Source organism: Pan troglodytes, chromosome 3 (assembly GCF_028858775.2).
Source record: "Pan troglodytes isolate AG18354 chromosome 3, NHGRI_mPanTro3-v2.0_pri, whole genome shotgun sequence".
NCBI lineage: Eukaryota > Metazoa > Chordata > Mammalia > Primates > Hominidae > Pan > Pan troglodytes.
Window position 1 is genome coordinate 27,455,908 of NC_072401.2, and position 22,375 is coordinate 27,478,282.

Below are 22,375 nucleotides of genomic sequence, written 5' to 3' on the forward strand. Positions count from 1 at the left end.
AAAAAATAGCAACCATTTAAAAATGTATGCTACATAGAAGTACTTTAAATTATCTCATTTAACCCTCATGATTAAAATGAGGTATATATTGTCCTTCCCATTTTACAGGTTAAAAAAACCAAGTCAGAGACAAGTTAAACATTTCGCCCAAGGCAGCATTTAAACCCAGATAGATTTGATAGCAAAGTCCAGGTTGCCAATTTATCCCTTAGGTGTCTGAATCCATTTGTTTTCTAAATTTTATTTTCTAAATTATATCTAAATTGTATCATTTGCAAGTACCAAATGATATAATTTAGAAATTATAATTTCTCATTAATTTAATTAACTTAATAATCTTGAAGGATTTAAATGTCAAAATTTGCAATGATTCTACCAGAATTTTTTACCCTTACAAGATTGCTTCTTAAGTTTTATTTTTCCCTGGATGATTTCCTACATCCAAAAAGACTCTAATCAGTTATTACAACCTAATGGTTATATGTAATGAAATATATACATTGTGTCCCTAGTCAACTTCCTTACGTGCCCTATTTAGATAAGTATCCTTTGTTGCTTTGAGGTTTGTATTTTGGATCAAGTTGAAAGTTTTCAAATCTCTTTTAAATGTATTCTGAACATCAACATTAGTATTTCTGATTTTATTATACACATGACTAGAATGATGAAATTATAGGGATAAGAGTCAATTTGATAAGTACTTACTGAATATCTTTTATGTTCATGGTACAACTAGATGCTTGAAAGAAGACAAAAATCAAATAAAATATAGTTATTTTAATTAAAACAAGTTCTTAAAACAGAGTCAAACATTGAAATGAGATTAGAATTTATTTATTTATATATGTTGCCCTGGGTATGAGGAACAATAGGAATTTTCTTGTTGCCTTTTGAGAAACTTCTTTGTATAACAACAACATGAAATAAAATAGGCTAATCTGAGTTTTGACAGTCAGTGTTATAGCTACTCATTTCCTTTGGTTAAGTAAAGATGATTAGAGATGCTTCCAATTCTGGTAAAATTGTGACATCACACACTTGTCAAGATCAACTCCTTAAATAGTGAACATGTTACTATAGAAAAACATTATAAGTTCAGTTTTCAGGTCAGCCCATTGGAACCTTTTTTAGTGGAGGGGAAAGGAGAACAGTAAACTCTTCCTTAAGCCCCTATTATATAGTAATGGAAATTAGATGAGTCAACTTAAAGGGGCAATACCAATTAATTTCAATTATTATGTAAGTTCCAGAGCTCTTTGTATGGTATCTGTAGACATAAGAACTAGTTACAAGAATGTATAAGAAAATGTATTACATATTCTATAGGTGGTTGGCCTACAACAGTTCATTATGATGTTTCTTTTCTGTGACATTAAAACCCTTTACATCTGCTAAAGGTGGCCAAAACTATGTTTTATGTTGGCTGTAGTGGTTATCTTAAACCTTTCGCTGTGTTTTCTATACTCTGTAATTCTTACTGCCAAACATTATACTAAGGCTGTCTTCACCTGACACATACCACCTCATTTCTTTCAGGCCTATGTGGCCTTCCCTGACACCCTCACCCACTCAGGTGGAATCATTTTTACCTCTGGACTCATATTGAATCTCGCATAAAATTTTGTTACGTATTTTCTTTTTTACTACATCTCATTGTCTTTCTTAGTCTATTGATAGTTTGCTATTAATTCATGCATCCATACATACATATATTCATTCAGCTATTATACAAACATTTATCAAGCTTCTACTTTTGGCAAGTACTACATTAGGCTTTGGGGATACAGAGATAAGACATAGTCTTTGCCTTCATGCAGTTTGATAAGTGTCATGTTAAAGGTGTAAGGGAAGCATTATACGAAAGTACCTGTGGAGAAGATAAAGGAAGGCATTTCAGAGAGGGAATGTTACAGTTCTTTGCTCTTTAAGGTTTTATAGAAGCCTCATAGGAGTTCCTGTAATTTTTCCATACTTAGTACTGATATCTTTCTATACAAAATGTAGTGTTTCAAAGTAGTCTTTGGAATCGTACATATTTGGGTTTGAATCCTTGCCTTACCTATTGCTAATTATGTAACCTTAGGCAAGTTACTCAACCTCTCACAAGTATCTTCATCTATAAAATGGAAATACTATTATAAGGTTTTCTTGAGCATTAAGCCATTGATACAGGACCCAGCATATATTATATGCCTGTGTTTATTGTCATTGTTATTATTATTAGACTTTGTGTAATGAAATCTTTACTAGCATCATACTTGGTTGTTAAGAAATCTTAGTTGAGTACTGGGTTGCTTGTATTTACAGTCCATAATAAAGTGATTTTATTTCCTTATTTTACCTGTGCCTCCTACGTGCTTTCTTCATAGCTAATAAAATGGTTTAGTACTTCTTATTATATAAATTCCTCTACCTACTTACCTCAATCCATGAAGTCTTTTTATTTCCCACTTGTGACTTCAATGTACTTTGTTCAATTTTTAAACAGTTAAACATTAGAACGTTAAAAGTGTAGATTTCTTGATACTTTTAAAGAAAATCAATATGATCTAAATTGAAAACTTAATTGTTTTTTAAAGTCTGCTATAGATGTTAAATTAAGTTACTTATGGTTTATTATCCTTTGTGAAAGGATAATAAATGACAGAAGTAATTAATGACTATAAAATATTTTCAACTTTAGGCTGGGCGCGGTGGCTCATGCCTGTAATCTCAGCACTTTGGGAGGCCGAGGCGGGCGGATCACGAAGTCAGGAGATCGAGACCATCCTGGCCAACATGGTGAAACCCCATCTCTACTAAAAATACAAAAAATTACCCAGGCGTGGTGGGACGCGCCTGTAGTCCCAGCTACTTGGGAGGCTGAGGCAGGAGAATTGCTTGAACCCGGGAGGCGGAGGTTGCAGAGAGCCGAGATCGAACCACTGCACTCCAGCCTGGGTGACGGAATGAGACTCTGTCTCAAAAAAAAAAAAAAAAAATTTTTTTTTTCAACTTTATAAATTTCTAAATCATAGTAAGTCATAACAGAAAGTGACCTTAGAAAACCAAAACTTTTTCAATGTAGCTACTAAATTATTAACATACAGGGGTCTTTCTACAGCTAAGTTTGCACTGAAGAGGTTTTTGAAACATGTAACAAATTATTAAATCACACATGGATGAGCTCCAAAAGTGATCATCAATAATATGTAAAGTGTTAAATGTGTTGCTCAAATATTTAAATTTGTATACTAGAAATATTTTCATTTTATATATATATATGTGTGTGTGTTTTTCAAATAAACAGGATAGCAGTGCACGAACCTTCATTTATGATCTCCCAGTTGAAAATCAGTGACCGGAGTCACAGACAAAAACTTCAGCTCAAGGCATTGGATGTGGTTTTGTTTGGACCTCTAACACGTTAGTATTCTCTCTCACTCAGAGGATGATGTAAAAGAATATCCTGATCATCTCTGTGTTATTTAAGGAAAGAGAAAAATAAGATAGTAGGCCTCTAAGAAGAATCATCTATTACCTGTGAAAGAAGTGTAATACTATCTTAAAAGATTTATAAGATAGGATTTTCTGTCATTGAAACATGAGTGTGAAATTTTCAAAGCTGGTTACTAATGTAAGAAGTTATATAAAAAAACTATATTTAGCTGTTAATTTAGAATTTTTAGATTTAAAACTTTGGATCTTTGGAGGAGTTTTAATGTTGATGTTACTATAATTGGATATTCACTGAGGAATCTCTTAAAAAATAATACAGTCTAACCATCTTGATGGCATGAAGCAATAGAGCCTAACAGTTTTCACTAAACACCAAGAAAATGGATTTTTAGGTATAGATGGAAAGCAAAGACTCACTTGAAGCTTTATAAATTAAGAAACTCTACTGGCAGGAGCAAGAAGTAGAAAATGTTATTTGATTGTTTTGAAGAGAAACATTTGAGAAAGTGTTATGCAATATCTGTAAAGAAAATAAACCTTGTATTTATTTACTTTGACAGGAATATTTTTTCCCCAGAAGAGAAGTTTGATATGTTTGTTTTATTTAATTTCAATTTTTTCAGAAAGCTTTGGGAGAAAGTGTTTGAAAAGTACACCTTTTAAAGGAATTATGTTTTTTTTTTTTAGTCAAAAAAGTATAACAAAATTAATACAAGAAAAATGGCTTCCACAAGTTATAAAGTAGGAAACTAATGTTTATTCTCCCTGAATTCTTGGAGTTAGGAGATTTTCAGGTTTCTATGATACCATCTTGGGAATGGCCCTTCTAAAAAAGGGTAACTAGAATTGGTTGAATAGATTTTATGACTTTACTGGTGGTTCTTTTTTGGCTTGGGCTAAAAGAGCAGCTGGTAAAACAGCTGGAACTCCCCATATGAGAGTTGGTGGAAATGCACTGTTGGTGGAAATTACAAACCCTAGGAAATAGAACACTACTGAAATGCCGAGCGTTCCATAGAGATGATGCCCTTTCCAACCTTTTCCTTGTCCTCACTTCCAGACTGAATCCATTGGGGGATTGTCTTCTGTGGGATTCTGTCCAATTTTTCTCATGTGAGTGGTTGGTAAAAATAGGAATTAAAGTATAGAATTTGTTTCTATTTACAACTTGATCAGGAATACTCATATTTTATTAATCTTGGAACTAACCCCTTTCTAAGCCCCCAAAATTATATTACCAAGTCATTTGAAAAGAAATCAAACTAGTCTCAAAAAAGATTGTAAACAAATATTTAAATAAACCAATTAAAAAGTTAATGATTTTAAATATGTTTGTCTTAGAATGGTTGAGTGAATGTGCCCCATAGTCAGAACACTTATGTTAGATTTATTTTAAAAACCAGCATTGTCAAATGAACAGAGATACATTTTAAAGGAGTTTTTTTTTAATCTTTTCCAGTCTGTGGTGCTTATTATTGAGTGTAGGACCTTATTTATCTATTTATTGTTATTTATGGTCAGAGAATAGGGCTCACAGTTGAAGGAGAACCTGAATTGAACATCTCAGTGTGAGGCAGAAATAAAAAATGCTTTTGAGATTGTAGCTTTCAGCAGTACATTTCTTCCACTACAGGTGGAAGGGTGAAGGTGTACACTCTGGCAATATGGAGAACTGAGAGTCTCTGACATAGAGCATGCTACATATCACACTACACAAACAGCCAAACCCCAGACTTGTCAGCCTAGGAACTTCTGTAGAACTCTTTTATGTCACCAAACTTCAAAATATGTTTCTGCCGGAGGCCTGGGCATTTAGGCAGTTTTTCACTGTGAGGTGTATCTCTTTGGAGCATTAAAATAATATATTAGCTATCATTGTGTCTCTGTTCCAGAGAGCCCCATGAAAATTAGTGTGTACTGACTGGGCTAAATCAGGAAATCTGAATAGTGATTTCTGTGTTTTGTATCACTGAAGGCAGTAGGCCCTGGCTCCTCACTCTTTGTTTTAGACATAAGGCTGGGGATTAACATCATGCCAGTAACCCCCATATCTCTGGCATAGACACCTAAAATTGAATAATTGTTATTGCTATTTAACCCAGGCTTTATCAGCCTTAGCACTAGTCACTCTTTGGGCTGGATAGTTCCTGGTTAAGTCTTTGTTATCAGCAGAGGGGACACAGGGAGGAGGTTGTCTTGCGCACTGTAGGGTGTTCAGCAATACTTCTGGTGTCTGCCCACTAGGTGCCAGTAACCACTCCCCCAAGTTGAGACAACCCAAAATTGTCAAATGTCTGCTAGGGGTGGGTGAGGAATTATCACCAGCCTTGAGAACCACTGATTAACCTAACCTAATTAGTTATATAGCTGCCTCCTTGGGGAAAATACATTTTGGTGAGTGATCAGGTTTATAAGTGTGAGAGAAACATGACAGCTGCCTAGCTTGACTGAAGGAAGGGAGTTGGGATGATGGTGGTGATACTTTTGATGACTCCCTTCACCCCACAGAGGACCATTCTGGCAGCATATGATTGGAGGTGCTGTTGCTCTTTCAAGGGTCCCCATGACTTTGACCACTCCTTCTCCCACCAGCAGGGGCATGGTGTGTCTATATGGGTTTACCTCTGCCCTTCTATAAGTCTAGTATATCAAAGAGTTACAAGAAGCACAGTCATTATTTGAAGAAAGATTTTTAAAGGGCTAGAGCTTGTGCATGGGAAAGAGATCTCCAATTTTTGGTTTTGTTTTAGATACTACTTAAAAAGTGTCTTTTTGTATTGAGGTCCTGTCATACTCAAAGATTAATTTAATCATCTGTAATTCTTTTAATAGGCCCACCTCATAACTGGATGAAAGATTTTATCCTCACAGTTTCTATAGTAATTGGTGTTGGAGGGTGCTGGTTTGCTTATACGCAGAATAAGACATCAAAAGAACATGTTGCAAAAATGATGAAAGATTTAGAGAGCTTACAAACTGCAGAGCAAAGTCTAATGGACTTACAAGAGAGGTAAGTTCAGAAAAATCATAACTCATTTATGTAGGCAAATACAATTTGTAAAAAAAGTAATATGGGCATGTGCTTAAATACTTAGATTTAGGTTATTATACACATCAGGAATAGATGCATATTTGATTTCACATTTTTAGAAAAGTATGCTTTTATAATTACAGATTTATTATAAATGTGTATACTTGAGAATAAATGAGTAGAAGAACAGTGGAGGTAAGTCAAATATAGTGGAATTAGATGTGTAGTTAAATTTTATTTTTAACTTGATTTAAATAATTAGGAATTTTTGAAAAGCTTTTTGCGGAAGAGTATTTCCCTGCTTTCCCTGTCATTTGAACCCAGGATAACCAAAATAGCTGTATAGTAAGTTGCCTGATATTTGTATTAACCAAACTTAAGGCTAATGAAAAATGCTATGATTTCTGATTGAAATATGTATTTAATTGCTTGACACAGTATTCATTATTTTGTAAAAAAAATAAAACTGGAAATTTTTGTGAGGAATTTTTATTTTTATTGTTCTATAAGGCTTGAAAAGGCACAGGAAGAAAACAGAAATGTTGCTGTAGAAAAGCAAAATTTAGAGCGCAAAATGATGGATGAAATCAATTATGCAAAGGAGGAGGCTTGTCGGCTGAGAGAGCTAAGGGAGGGAGCTGAATGTGAATTGAGTAGACGTCAGTATGCAGAACAGGAATTGGAACAGGTATTTACATTAAAAAAAAAATCACTTGTAAAGATGTTAACATTGCCACTCTGAGGAGCCAGGTCCTGTTTTTCTTCAGTTTCCTACATTTAGTTCCACTGTAGTTCATCAGTTGTTAAAAGACTCATTTGTTTATGTTGTTAGCATTGATCAAAGTTCATATAGCAAAATAACACAGTAGTAACTGAAAGATAGTTACCATCATGTTCACTCATTCATGAAATCTTACCTTGCCATCTTCACTGTCTTGAGTAAATTTAAGGTGTTTGTTTAACATCTGTAATATGTTTAAGTTTCTGACTATAATGTAGTAAGATATAAAGTATATCTAATTTTGAACTTCTCTGCAAAGGTAAAGGATCTCTATTAAACATCCATTTGAATCCTGTTAAATAGTTTTAGAACATAATCTGCTAAAAGTTCTGAAGCTCCTTTCCAATACCTGCTTCTCCTGTTCAGTTACTTAAGATAGAATATAGGCATTTAGGCATTGCACAGAGTCCTTTGGAGAAGGTGAGGTGCTGGCAGAATTTAATTATAGACAGATGCATTAGTTTCCTGTTCCTGCTGTAAAAAGAAAAAAAAAAAAAGCCACAAACTTAGTGGTTTAAATAAACAGAAATTTATCATCGTAAAGTTCTGGAGGTCAGAGTGAGTTGAGGCGAGCCTGCAGGACTGTGTTCCTCTGCAGGCTGTAGGGGAGGACGTGTTTCCTTGCCTTCTCCACTGGTAAAGGCCACCCACATTTCTCAGCTCATGGCCCCTTCGTCTGTCTTGAAAGCGCATCATTCCAGCCTCTACTTCTGTGGTCTCATCTCCTCCTTCTGACTTTGATGCTTTCTTTACTGATAATGAAACTGAAGAACAAAATGAGGATTATAAAACTTGCTCAAAATTAGAGGTGACTCAGTTATAAAGCAGGGGCAAGAACTTAGATGTTCTGCCTCCACTTTGTTTTATGCGCTGTTGCTGCCTTCTTAATAGAGTGCTAAATAAGAAATGCAAATTAAGTGATGAATGACATAAGGTCAACTCATGAGAATACATTACTGTTTCCTTCAAGATTGTCATTTTATGAGAATATGTCTGACTGAACGCAGCCATCTTTTTTATAACTGTTAACCACTCCTTCTCTCACACCCCCAGATGTCTGTTTTTTGGAGCTCTTCCCTCTAAGGACTCTTAGATGTATTTTACAGTCATGCCTCATTCAACTAACAAACCATATCAGCACAGAATGTAGCAAAGAATCAGGGAGTTGACAAAAAAGGCCTAGTCGAAATCATACGGTATCCGAGAAGTGGGTACTATGCCCTTTGCACTCCTGTAAGAACTCCCTGCCTTTTTCCACCAAGACATCCAACTCTCGGTTTGTTCTGGTATATTTCTGTCTTTCTAAACTTTGTACATAAAAAAGAGCGAATCAGAAAACAGTAGTTTGGAATTCTTCTACAGAGATATAAACTGATGGTAGTACTTCACAGGTGCCTGCCTCACAGTGAGGGAGAAGAGACAATATAAAAAAAGGGCCCAAGAATTGTGGACATTCTAACTTGAAGCTTTGGGAGAGAGACCATGCACACCTCAGCAGACCCCGAAGTTACCAAAATATGATGTATTGGTATTATTGGTATGAATAATCTCATTAGATCCTTGGTCGATAAAAGGTGGTTTAAAGGAAGGAAATTGGTATTTTAAAAAGAACACTGTCTGGCATGATCGTATTAATAAGAAACACAATTTTCTGAGGGCTTACTGTGTGCCAGAAGTGTATGCTACACACATTGCCAGTGGTTTGCTCATAAATTTTAATCCTCACAACACAAAGGTATTATCTTCATTTACAAATGAGCTGTGTAGAGAGGCTAGATAACTTATTTGCCTTGGGTTACACAGCTATTAACTGGTAAAGGCAGGATTTTGTGTGTCATATTCCAAAGTCTGTGTCTTCTTATACTGCTATTAAAAGCTTTGCTTGTAGAAATAAGTTTAACTGAGAAATGATGTATAATATGACATAACCCACAATTCCACGTAGTTCAAGGAACTACTGTATTTTGTCTGGAGAATAATCAACATAAATTTAGAAGTCAGGAAAATCTGGTATGTTTTTTATATAGTGTTATTTTTCCTAGAACAGAGACTTTGGGTGACTAATAGTACTGCTTTATGTTTTGTCTGATTTAAGTAGTTTTCACAAATTAGTTTCTTAGAAAAAGTCTCAGGAAGCCTTTAATCAGGGCAAGTGATAATACCCCTATTATACGTGAGACAGTAAGCCTTAGGAACTTACTGAAGGTTACAGAGATGATAAATAATACAGTTGGGTCTAGAAAAGAAGTTTTCAGATGTTTAGGCTGTTTTTGTGACATCATGTTTTTACTTACTGTTGTTTTTATTCCAAAGACACAAAAATCATGTAAATAATTATTACATTTTAAACAGTTATTTATTGTTTGCAAAAGCTGTTTATTACTCGATTTTTTCTGTGTTCATTCCCCTGTAAACAACAATGTGATTTAAACTAAGGGTTGGGATTTAGATCAAATGAAACATTCATGAGTAATAGCAGAGAAAACAGTTAAATAGTTGCCACTATTGGAAGGTCAGACTTTCCACAGGTTTGAGTCATTATTTGGCAATCAATCTGAACATTGTTCAGCTTCAATTTATGCTAAAAATATATAAGTAGTTTTTATGTTAAATGTGTTTCCTTTGAGCTCTTTTAGGGGAAATACATTTATGGAAATATTAAGAAAAATCTATGATTAAAGAGAGTAACTTGAATGAATTTTGTTGAGATTCTCTGTATAATTCCTTGGAAGTGAAAATTGTATAGAAATTTTAGCTTTAAAATCTTCTGAGAAGAAGGGCTTGCGGACTTACCTTTTGTGGTGTTATGCAGGTCTGCATGAACCTGAGCTTAAATTTTATCTCCCTGAGAGATTAGCAGGGACGCCACACAGCATACCCAACTGACTTATTAAACACATATTGTCCCAAGACATTGCAGTTAGTTATGTAGGCAGATGTTGCTCGGGATTTGTTTGCAGTTGAGTTAGTGCTCTTCCCCTTACTTTAATGTGTCTTTTTGAACTGTCACCTAGTGTTGCATTGTGAATTTTGTTTTTAATTTTGGAATCTTAAAATATATTTTTCTACGCAATTCTTTGTTTTCACACTAACTGACAGCTGTTCTATTTCTTTATCAGAAGTTTGTGTATAGTACTCTTGTTGGTTTATTCTGGCACACTATAAAGTTTATTCAAATAAGTTGGGTTTGTTCAGATCAAACATTCCTTTGCTCTTCAGTGTCCTTAGTTAGCTTTGGGGAAAATTAATCTGCGGGGTGGTGCTCGACACGCAGGATGCTCCGTAGTCGCTCGTAGCTTTGCCTCAAGGTCTTGAGTGTGAGTGTATGTGCACAATTTCATAATTACATCCTGTGTCTTTATATATCTTTAGTTTGAAAGCTCTTGCTAGTTTTTAAGTAAATCATTCCAAGAATGAATTATCTATTCCTTTTGTGTCTTTCCTTAGTGAGGCTTTCCTTATGATACTTTTTCTTAGCACTTATCACCTAACCACCAAGCATTTTGGTTTTTCTCTGCTTATTGTCTGGCTCCATTAAAGGGCAGGTGGAAGAAATACTATGACATCGTTATGCTGAAGACTATGCATAGTTTCTCATGAGAAAAATCAAGTAGACTCTCAGAATCTGTTTTCTCAAAATCTGTACATGCTCTGCAGATGTTCACTTAGCTAGTTTCTGGTGTATTCAAAGCAGTGAATTATGTAGCAGAAGTGGTAAAACAGACAATAATAGGCAGATATACTTGGAAGCAGTAAGAAATAACTGGCCATAAAGAGGATGTCATGAAAAACTACAGAAAAATACAATTTTTAAAAAGTGAGTATATAGTGGAGGAGCTACAGTAGGCTCTTCTGGAAACATTAGGAGGAGGAGTAGAACGTGTATCCACCCAATTTTGGACATTTCTTTATATAATACTTCATAAATGAAATATGCATTATGGGAAAAATGTGATCAGTTTTAATTTGCATATACCCTTGATTTTTTTTCCCCCTCAGTGAGTCTGGTTTTCATAACATACAAAACTAAATATTGCAACTTAAGATATAAATAAGCCCTCTCTACCCTCCTCCACAACTTTGCTTAGTGGATTTAAGATGCACTTGAAGCTCAGCCTTCATTTTTTTTTTTTTTTTTTTTTGAGACGGAGTCTCGCTCTGTTGTCAGCCTTAATTTTAATGCTAGAAATCTATTGTATTTAGACTTTGCAGTTTAAAACGATGTTTACAAAGAGCATAATTAAAATAGCTTTTTTTTTTTTTAGTTTGGGTTCTAAAAAATATTTTAATCCTTCCTTCTTCCCTCTCTCCTTTCTTGCCTCCTTCCTTTCCTTCTTCTAGGTTCGCATGGCTCTGAAAAAAGCCGAAAAAGAATTTGAACTGAGAAGCAGTTGGTCTGTTCCAGATGCACTTCAGAAATGGCTTCAGTTAACACATGAAGTAGAAGTGCAATACTACAATATTAAAAGACAAAACGCTGAAATGCAGCTAGCTATTGCTAAAGATGAGGTACTCTCTTGTATTTCAAAATTTACTAAATTTGTTTCTTAGGCTGCATTCTTAGAGGGATTACTCAGCTGGGATACACAGATCTGAATAAAAGTTTTATTATTACAGATTCTTTTTTCAAACTGGAACTTATTGTGTAAATAGACTCTAGTAATCATAAGCTTTAAATTAAAATTACTGCATTTGGAGAAGTGTATACTTTTCAAAGTGACCTTAGTGATTTAAACATTATTCTTTTTTATCATTATCATAAAAGTTTTATACAGAGCTTTTTTCCTCTAGGTTGCTGCTTCATATCTGATTCAGGTTAGTAGTTACTGGAAATTAATTTTGACACTTAAATTGTGTGGAATGAGAATAAGTCTTAATCTGAATTCTAGCAAAAAAATTTAAAAGCTTAGTTCACTCACTAGCACCATTGTAGTATGATATAGTTAATGTTCTTCTGTTACTTCTAGTACAAGATTCGGGTCTTCCTGAACCATAGAAATAAGAGAAAAATTCTCCAGAATAAAGTTTTGAATTACATCGATTGGCTTAGGAAAGCACGTTTTCTCCCTCGTCTGTTTTGTTTTTTGGAATGCAGGGATATCTTGGCTAGTAATTCTCTACTGGTTTTATGATTGCTAATATATTCAAAACCAAAACAAACTTTATTATGTTATATATACAAAAATGTCTGTATTTTTTTTAAACCTAGCCTTATTTAGTCCTTTTCGGTTTCTAGGCAGAAAAAATTAAAAAGAAGAGAAGCACAGTCTTTGGGACTCTGCACGTTGCACACAGCTCCTCCCTAGATGAGGTAGACCACAAAATTCTGGAAGCAAAGTAAGAATGTTGTTTTCACTTTTATTTGCTTTATTGTTTATTGTGTTAAAATGAGTAATTTGTAAACAATTTATATTTATCATTTATATAATTACATAATTTACATTAGTTTTAAGAGTGGGTTATTTCTTCTTGAAATTAGTTAATTGCCATGGTCTGTTCATGTATTGCCTTTTTTCAGTGCCATATTAAAGACCTTTTGATGCAGTAAGTAATTTCTTTATTGGCTTTTCCAGGAAAGCTCTCTCTGAGTTGACAACTTGTTTACGAGAACGACTTTTTCGCTGGCAACAAATTGAGAAGATCTGTGGCTTTCAGATAGCCCATAACTCAGGACTCCCCAGCCTGACCTCTTCCCTTTATTCTGATCACAGCTGGGTGGTGATGCCCAGAGTCTCCATTCCACCCTATCCGATTGCTGGAGGAGTTGATGACTTAGATGAAGACACACCCCCAATAGTGTCACAATTTCCCGGTAAGTGGCAATTTCAACAAAAAGTGTTGGTACAGGTTTTAAAGTAATTTTCTCCTATGTCCTTTTAGGAATCATGTACTTCGAAATCTATGAGAAAAAATTTGGTTTATCCTTCATTTTCTCTTTCTTTTTGTTAGTAATTTAAATATTTACTATTTGAGAATACCATATGAAATGCATATATCAATACTTTGTGTATATTTATATTATATATTTATACACACACTTTAAAGAAATCTGAATGCTTTATAAATTTGATTATTAAATGTTTATTTGAGCAACTGTTATATATAACATTATATTGTTGAATATAAGACTTTTTTTAAAACATTGCTTGTAATTAAATTGAAATGAGGAGTCATATAAAAACATAATTGACAGTAAAGATAGCACACTATAAATGCCAAATCAGTGCGGGAATGAAGTGCTGAGCTTTCAGGGAAAATATCCTTTCAAATGGCCGCTTAATGTATAGTAGGAATAAAAATTAGGGGAAGATCTTGGAAACAGGGATTTGAATCCTAGCTCTACCACTAACTAACTCCAGGTATGTACTTGTATTATTTTGCTGGTTTTACTTCTCTGGTTTGACAGCAGACAGTTAATGCAAGGAGAGTGAGGCAGCACTCAACTCTTAAAAGAGGCAGGAAGAGTGGACAGATTGTAAATACAGCAAAGCTAGAAGTGTGTGACTGCATTCATTTCACTTGCTCCACACTGCAAGGTCGTGATGGTTGCAAAGTTATGTCTAGATCTGGGCTAGCTCTGCAGTTAGAATATTCTCAGTTTGTATTTGTTTATTTGAATTATATGCACTTAAGCTTGCCAAATGCAACACTGATTCATAAGTACACGCTTTTGTTTGAAAACTATAGCTTTTAAAAGTTGAATTTCCTCCTTAAAATCCATGTTTAATATCTGAATTGTGCATGAAAGTGCATTATCTAGATTAACTAGTTTTTTTCTTTGCTTTTTAAAAAACACTTTTTGGGTTGGGGGCGGAGGTATTGGATATCCATATGTCCGTTAAAAGGAAACAATTGTACTAAATGTGAATAATTATTCTAGTGTTAAGTGATTGTGGAATACAGGCAAATTTAAACTTTTAAATCAGAAAAAAGTACAAGAGTTGATTTTAAATTTAATGTTTTAGAAATGTTGTGATCAGGCCAGGCACGGTGGCCTATAATCCCGGCACTTTGGGAGGCTGAGGCAGGCAGGTCACTAGGTCAGGAGTTCAAGACCAGCCTGGCCAACATGATGAAATCCTGTCTCTACTAAAAATATAAAAATTAGCTGGGCGTGGTGGTGTGCGCCTGTAATCTCAGCTACTCGGGAGGCTGAGGCAGGAAAAACACTTGAACCCTGGAGGCGGAGGCTGCAGTGAGCCGAGATTGTGCCACTGCACTCCAGCCTGGGCGACAGAGCAAGACTCAGTCTCAAAAAAGAAAAAGAAAAAGAAAGAAATGCAGTGATCAAATTTATTATCTCTAAAAAATAACTCATGCCAAAGATTACAATTTGAGAGCTCTGCCTCCACCCAGTGGCACCACAGAGGTACTCCACTCTGCTTAGTTACAAAAGCCTAATTTCTGGACCTGATAAATGGGAAACTCTCGGCAATGGAAGTCTAGGGAAGGACTTTACACATGGATATGTGTAAATTTTACAAGTTTGAAATAATGACAAGGAAACATGCCTGTAGTATGTTAAGAACAAAGTAAAAGGTTGTAACAATATACACAGAATAATATTGTCTATGTTCAATTATATGGAAAGAAAAAACACAGAAAATATCAATGGTTAGCTCTGTGTAGATAGGGGAATGGGTGATTGTTGTTTTCCTATTACTTTTTAAAATGTCTTTTCCTATTACTTCTTAAATATCTGCTAAATGCTTTCCTTGGTGAGAATGTGATAACAATTTATTTAAACTTTCTTATAAAGCCATCCACACACACTTAAAGTGACTGAAAATAATATGCCCACCTACCAAAAAGATAAACAGGTTTTAACATTTTTCTTTATCTTTTTCTCTGAAATAAACTATTACAAATACACTTAAACCACATTGCCTCCCCTTCCCCACTGTTTTAAAGTTGTGACTTATGCTAAAGCCTGTTGTACTTTTATTACATACATATATATCCATAACATTATATACAATTGTTGCGTGTTTAGAAGTGTATATAAATGTTATCAAACTAGGTGATATTTTACAACTCTTTTTGCACAAAAGTTATGTTTCAAAATTTTTTCATGTTTATGTAGAGATGAATTAAAGTCACTGCTTAATGAGTTAACCATAATTTATATGTTTATTTATTGTATTTAAAAATCCATAGTTTATCCGTTTTTCTACTTTCTACTTTCTTGGCCCTTACAAACAATGTGCAACAAGCATCTTTACCTGTATTTCCTTGTGCATAACTTTGAGAGTTTCTCTGTGTGGACACCTAGAAATGGACTGCTGGGTCATTGGGAAGGCACCTTTTACTAGTCATTGTCAAGTTGCTCTCAAAATAGTTTACATACCCACTGTTTTATAAGGGTGCCTGTGTGCCTGTATCCTCATCAGTACTTGGAATAACCCGATTTACTTGTTTTGCAACTCGAATGGGTATGAAATGATACCTCACAATTATGAAAATTTTTATTTCCTTGATGACTGTTGAGGTTGAGTACCATTTCCTTTATTGGCATTTGTTGTTCAGATTTCTTCCTGAGTTGCTTGTTCTTGCTGTGGAATCCCTGCAAGATTCCATACTGATGTGGAAGTGTTCTTTCTATTTTCTGGTTATTTGAGAGTTGCAAATATCTTCTAAACTTTGGCTTTTTTAATGGCAAATTGTGAATCTGATTTGTGTTTTTTATGTCTTTTTCAGCAGATGATAGGTTGTTGTTTGCTCTCCTTAGAGTTTTTAAGTTTTTCTTTAATCCATTAGCCCTTTAATCCACCTAGAAGTTATTTTTGTTCATAGTGTGAAGTTGGAATCTAAATATATCTCTTGATATATGGGTAAACAGTTGTCTCAGCTTCATTCCTGTTCTATCCTTGCTGACTTATAATACCACTTCTCTCCATAGATACATAAGTGCTCCCAGCTCTCCCATTTTGTTTCACTGGCCCTGTTCTGCTTTAGTTTCTAGAGTTTTATAAAAAGTTTTGATATTTGATAAGACCAAGTCTTCCTTTATTGTTCAAATTCAGAATTTCTACCCTTAACTAATCTTCTGAATTTTAAGATCAGCTTATGAAATTCCATGAAAGGTTCCATTGGGTTTAAAAAATTTTTTTTTGAATTTGTGAATTGATTTGTGGAGAATTATTAATAAATTCCATTTATCGAGATCTTTTAGATCTTTAAGTAAAATTGATAATTTATTTTCTCTGTGCAGGTCTTGCTTTTTTTAAAAAAGATTAATTTCTAGGTACCTTAATAAATTTTTGGTAGGTATATATGTTACCTTTCTTATAAAACTGTATTTCAGATTGCTTGTTGCTGATGAGGAAATGCCGTTGGATTTGGTGTGCTGAATACAGAATACCAAATACAGAAACATATATTTAAGTATTTTATGGTAGTCTTGGATTTTTCATGTTAATACTAGTAGATTTTTTCCTCTTTATTGCCCAAGCTAAGACCTCCAGTAAAATATTGAATGAAAGTGGTGACTGCAGGCAATAGGGATTGCCATTTCTGACTTTAAAGAGAATGCTGCCAGAATTTCACCAGGAAGTATTTTTTTTTATGTTTTTGGTAGATTACTTTTAAGTTAAGGAAAGTCATTTCTATTTCTGTCTTGCTAAGAATGTTTTTTTTTTGGTTAATCAGTGGATATTAAATTTTACCAAATTATTTTTCTGTGTAATTTGAAGTGATCATTCGTTTTTTATTCTGCTGAATTTTAATCTGTTTAAATAAATCCTTTAAGTGTCAGTGAAACTATATTTGTCACAATGTACAATTTTTAGAATGAGTTGGGTTTGGTTCGTTATTTAGGATTTTTGCATCTTTAACCACACATTGGATTAGCCAGTAATTTTTCTTCCTGACACTATCTTAGATTTTGGTATCAAGATTATATTAACATCATAAAATAAATCAAAGAGTAGTCCCCCTCTGCCCATATATGTGGTTTTGCTTTTCATGGTTTCTAGTTACCTGTGGTCAACTGTGGTCTGAAAATAGTGAGTAGAGTACAATAAGGTATTTCGAGGTGGGGGTGGGGGGAAACCACATTTACATAACTTTTATTACAGTATATTATTATAATTGTTCTTTTTTATTATCTGTTATTAATCTCTTGCTGTGCTTAATTTATAAATTAAACTTTATTATAGGTATGTATGCATAGGAAAAACATAGTATGTATAGAGTTTGGGACTATCCATGGTTTCAGGCATCCACTGGGGTCTTAGAATGTATCTGCCAAGGATAAGGGGGGATACTATACTCCTTATTCTTTCATTCCATTCTTTTCTACTTTTAGAGAGGCAGCAATATAAAGTAGGGTTAAGATGTGGAATTCTGGAACAAGACTGCTTGGGTTTGATTCTTTGCTTCACCTTGTAGTAATTCTATTACCTTTTACTCAGGACACTGAGTGGGAGGCACTCTCCTGAGTTTCAGCTTCCTTTTCTGTAAAATGTAGCCTACCTTGTGGAGATATGTCAAAATTTAAATTAAGTAATACCTGTAAAACACTTGGAACCAGCCCCTGGGCTACAATGATCACCCATTAAATGGTATGATTTTTATTCTGTACCTTGAAATAGTCTAAGGTATGGATTATTTATTCTTTGAGGATTTTAAATACATTGCCTATAGATTGACCTTGATGTATATATGTTTTGGCAAGGAACAGAGTTTTAAACTATAGTATTAATTTAATTTCTTTAATGATTAAAAGTGTAGATTTGTGAAGTTACATGTTTCTAGAATATTGTGTTTTATCTGAGTTTTAAAATTTATTGGCTTTAAGTTGTTTATACTATTTTATATGATTTAAAAAATCTCAGTTACATCTTTAAATTTTTTTGTTCCTAATAATTACTTATCTATATCTTCTTTTGTGTCCTTTATCAGGCTGACAGTTTGTCTATTTTATTTCACTCTTGTCGAAATCCTGTTTGTTTTGTTAATATTGTCTGTTTATTTCTGCTCTTTTATTTCCTTTCTTGGAATTTACATTTTTAGTTATTGTTTTAATATTTATACACCTCCCACATGAATTTTGAGTCTTTGTTTTCTCTCATATTATTTTAAGGCTATGAATTTTCTCTCTAAGAACCACCTTAGCCACCTCCACAAGTTTTGATATATTAATTTGATTATGATCATCAAATATTAAAAGGTTTTTAATTACTAATATGTCACTTCCTTGAAATATGAATTATCTAGAAGCATATGTTTTAATTTCCAAATATGTATGTATGTTTTTTGTTGTTGTTGTCTGTTGGGTTTTAAAAACATCTTTGCCTATTGATTTCTACTTGTGCGTGATTAGAGAATAGGTTAATATGACTTTTTTTGTATTTCCTGATACTTGCCTTGTGACTTAGTATTTATTGGTCGTATATTTTAATGGTTCTGTCTGTATCTGGAAATTACATTTTCTTAATTGTTAGTTACAGGGTACTATACAGTCTGTTAAATCAGGTGTTACGATAAAATCTTCTGTATACTTACACATTTTTGTCTGTTCTTCTATGAGTTGCAGAGAGATGTTTGTTAAAATCTCCCATGGTGGTCAGTTTCTCCTTACAATTCTGCCCATTTCTGTTTTATATAGTTTGTACTAAGTTATATTGGTGAATACAAGTTCAGGTATAATACCTTCTTTACAGATTTAACTGTTCCTTTTATAGTTATGTGGACACTGCTTTATGGCTAATACTTTTTGCCTTTAAGTTTATACTACCTGATATTGAAATACCTATAATAGCTTTCTTTTGATTAATATTTGCCTAGTGTATCTTTTTCACGTTCTTCAAAATTTTCCCATTATTAGACACTAGATATATCTCTATAAGAAAATAGCAGTAACTGGTTTTATTTTGTATCCTATTTGAGAATATGTTTCTGGCTAAGTCAAATTTAATCCAAATATATTTACTCTCCTTGCTGATCTGTTTGAATTTATCTCTGGAATCTTGTTTTGTGGTTTCTGTTTTTCACACCTTTTATCTTCTCTCATTCTCTTGAACAATTCAGGATCTTCAGAGGCTTTAATTTTAGCCACTGCTCTCCCATCTTAAATTATGTGTTAACGTTGTCTGGTATTTTGTTTTGTTTCAAATGTCTCTCAAAACAGTCACTGTTTTTGTTGTTTCTTTCAGTCATAATTTAGATATACTTATGTGTTTATTTCTCTGTTTATCATTGCATTTTGCTTGTTATTCATTTCTTTTTTTTCTTTCTTAAAAATATGTTCTTCAGTAAAAGCTACTTCAGTGAGCAGCTGGGAATGATAAATTCTCTTAGTCTTTGCCTGAAAATACTTTATTTTCAGTCTCACTTGAAAGTAATAATGTAACTAGATATAAAATTCCAGATTAATAATTAGTTTTCAATAATTATTTCTCAGTTATTTTGAGGTTGTCATTGTTGCTGTTGAGAAGTTTGTAGTCAGTCAACTTGGTTCGGGTTCTTTTTAGATAAGCTGCCATTTCTCTGATTGCTTGAAAAATATTCTCATTGTCTTTGTTGTCATATGGTTTCCCTATAATATGATTGGGTGTGGATTTAAACAGTTTTTTTTTTTTTTGCTAATATTTGGTGTGTTTCTTGAATCTGAAGGATGTGTCTTTTATCAGTTCTGAAAAAAAAAACACTAGCCATTATCTCTTTGAATATTATTTTTTCTTCATGCCTTCTGGAATATTAGTTATGTAGAAATATTAGTACTAATATTAGTTTATTATTTATATATTGCATCTTATCTTCCACATTTCTTAACCTTTCTTTTTATAGTCTTTTTATCTATCTATGCTGCATTTAGAGACATTTCCTCAGATCTGCCTTCTAGCTTACTAATTATTTCTTCAGTTCTAGTTTTAACTCATCCTTTGAATTTTTAACTCTAATTACTGTTTTTCATTTCTATTAGTTATCTTTGATTCTTCATCAACTCTATGTTTTAATGCTTTCTTTTCTTATATTTTCAATTTATTGTTATATAGTTTCATGATGTAAAAAAATCCCTATTTTTTAGTTTTCATTTGATAATCCTCTTATTTGATATTCTTGGTCAATTGTTACAGCAGTATCTTGTGTTTGCATAGCGGATTGCTTTCTCTCTCCTGTTTTATAATGTTTTATTTAGCTATTGTTAAGGAGATTGGCATTATTCCACCCTGGAAAATACTGTGTGAGTGGTAAAGTGCCCCTCAAAATGCCTTTCTTTGCTTCTGGCAGTAGTTTCAAGGATATCACCAAGTTGGGAGCAGTTTTTTATGTTAACTCTTTGGAATACAGTTTCATAGACCCTCTGGTAGTATGAACTTGCACTCCAATCTAATATGAGATGTAGGCTCAGAGTATTGAGTTTTTCACAGAAGCCCTTTAAAATGGCTATATTTAGAGATCTTGAAATAAAATAAATCTGCTTGCTCATTGGTTAGAATTTTACCCTTTCACTGAGGAATGTAGCCCTTATAGGTCCAGGCTTTTATCCAGAGCACTGACTCATTATTCCAATACCTAACGTGGGCCCAAAGCCTAATCTTACAAGTGAAGTTGCCCATGCTGATGATGGGTTGTAAGGACCAGTAAGAGAGAGAATGTCCCGGAAGTGACTAGTGAAGTGGAGGTGGAAGATTCAGTCATGTCCCTTAATAGTGTTCGCTTCAGCAGGAATGCATTTGTATAAAAGGATGTAGAAGTAAGGGTGTGCAGACAGTACTGGGGAGCGAAGCCACCCACCTTTTGTTCTGATGCTATAGCATCTGAACCATGCAGGAGCGAATAGCTTCAGCTTGAGAAGGTTGTTATTAGGTGAGTTATGTTCGTTCAGTTAACAGTAAGAAATGGAATGCCCATTTAGTGAGGACATTGAAGATGTAGGGGAAGTTTGTTTACCCACCTGCCTGAGTCTTGACTGAGACTGGTAGCAGAAATAGTTGGATCTAAGACTTCTGTTTAGTTCCACAGTAGTGGGTGTTCAAGAAACAAGTTTTGCTCTGAACTCTGCCTAACCAGCTGTGAGACTGTGCATACAGTAGTTAAGTGATTTCCTTGATTTAAAACTGATTGAGTTCAAAGAACTTGTGATATTTCAAGAGATACCATTGCAGCCTGCTTTATTCTGTTGTCCTTTCTTTATGTTAACAGTCATAAAAAATTTGTGATACAATACAGGTTTTTAAATTTAAAGATTTGTTGTCTTAGGTAAATTTTTAAGCCTTTTTGGTTAGTACATTTAGATTTTCTGTTAAAACCTCATGTTTATGTTCACTTCTGTTTGTTTTTTAAACCTGTTTTTTTTTTGTTTCTATTTCTTAACTTTCCTAGTGTAGGTAGTAGAGAATGGTAATAACTGTACAGTAACTTCAATAAAGGGAGATGAAACAGTGACATATTAGTGACATCAGTTCTCTTGTGTGTATGTATTTGTGGTGACTGTAAAGGGAACCCTGGACTTCATGAGCATGTTTCTTTCTTGGTGTTTTTCAGGGACCATGGCTAAACCTCCTGGATCATTAGCCAGAAGCAGCAGCCTGTGCCGTTCACGCCGCAGCATTGTGCCGTCCTCGCCTCAGCCTCAGCGAGCTCAGCTTGCTCCACACGCCCCCCACCCGTCACACCCTCGGCACCCTCACCACCCCCAACACACACCACACTCCTTGCCTTCCCCTGATCCAGATATCCTCTCAGTGTCAAGTTGCCCTGCGCTTTATCGGAATGAAGAGGAGGAAGAGGCCATTTACTTCTCTGCTGAAAAGCAATGGTATTGGCAGTGGATAATCTACAGGGCATGTTGGGGCTGGGTTGGGGGTAAGGTGTGAGGAGGGGGTGGGAGGAGTGGTGCATGTTTCCATTTTCTGTTGCTACATATCAAGGTACCACAGACTTTGCAGCCTCAGACATCACCCATTTTTTAGCTCTTAGTTCTGTACATCAGAATTCCAAGCCTGGTGTGACTGGGGTTTTTGCTCAGGGCCTTACAAGGCTAAAATCTTGGTGTTGGCCAGGCTGCATTCTCATCTGGAGCTTGCAGTTCTCAAAGTTCATGTGGTTGTGGCGAACTTCATTTCCTGTGGCTCCAGGACGGAGGTCCCCGTGTCTGTGCTTTCTGTCAGCTGCATGGC

General features: G+C 34.4%; 1 protein-coding gene across 9 annotated transcripts in view; it reads left to right on the forward strand.

Annotated features, from left to right (window-relative positions):
• The window catches only part of STIM2 (stromal interaction molecule 2), a 174,974-nt gene that overhangs the window by 146,750 nt on the left and 5,849 nt on the right, over positions 1-22,375 (forward strand). For 6 of the 9 annotated variants that reach the window (XM_016951428.4, XM_054682822.2, XM_001166846.7 and 3 more), the window contains exons 5-12: positions 3,290-3,405; positions 6,271-6,448; positions 6,980-7,157; positions 11,592-11,759; positions 12,042-12,065; positions 12,487-12,587; positions 12,824-13,062; positions 21,741-22,014. In XM_016951428.4, coding sequence (XP_016806917.1) covers positions 3,290-3,405; positions 6,271-6,448; positions 6,980-7,157; positions 11,592-11,759; positions 12,042-12,065; positions 12,487-12,587; positions 12,824-13,062; positions 21,741-22,014 — 1,278 coding nt within the window. The remainder of the gene's footprint in view (positions 1-3,289; positions 3,406-6,270; positions 6,449-6,979; positions 7,158-11,591; positions 11,760-12,041; positions 12,066-12,486; positions 12,588-12,823; positions 13,063-21,740; positions 22,015-22,375) is intronic. The other 3 variants (XM_063809450.1, XM_001166908.7, XM_054682821.2) reach the window with 1 other exon arrangement.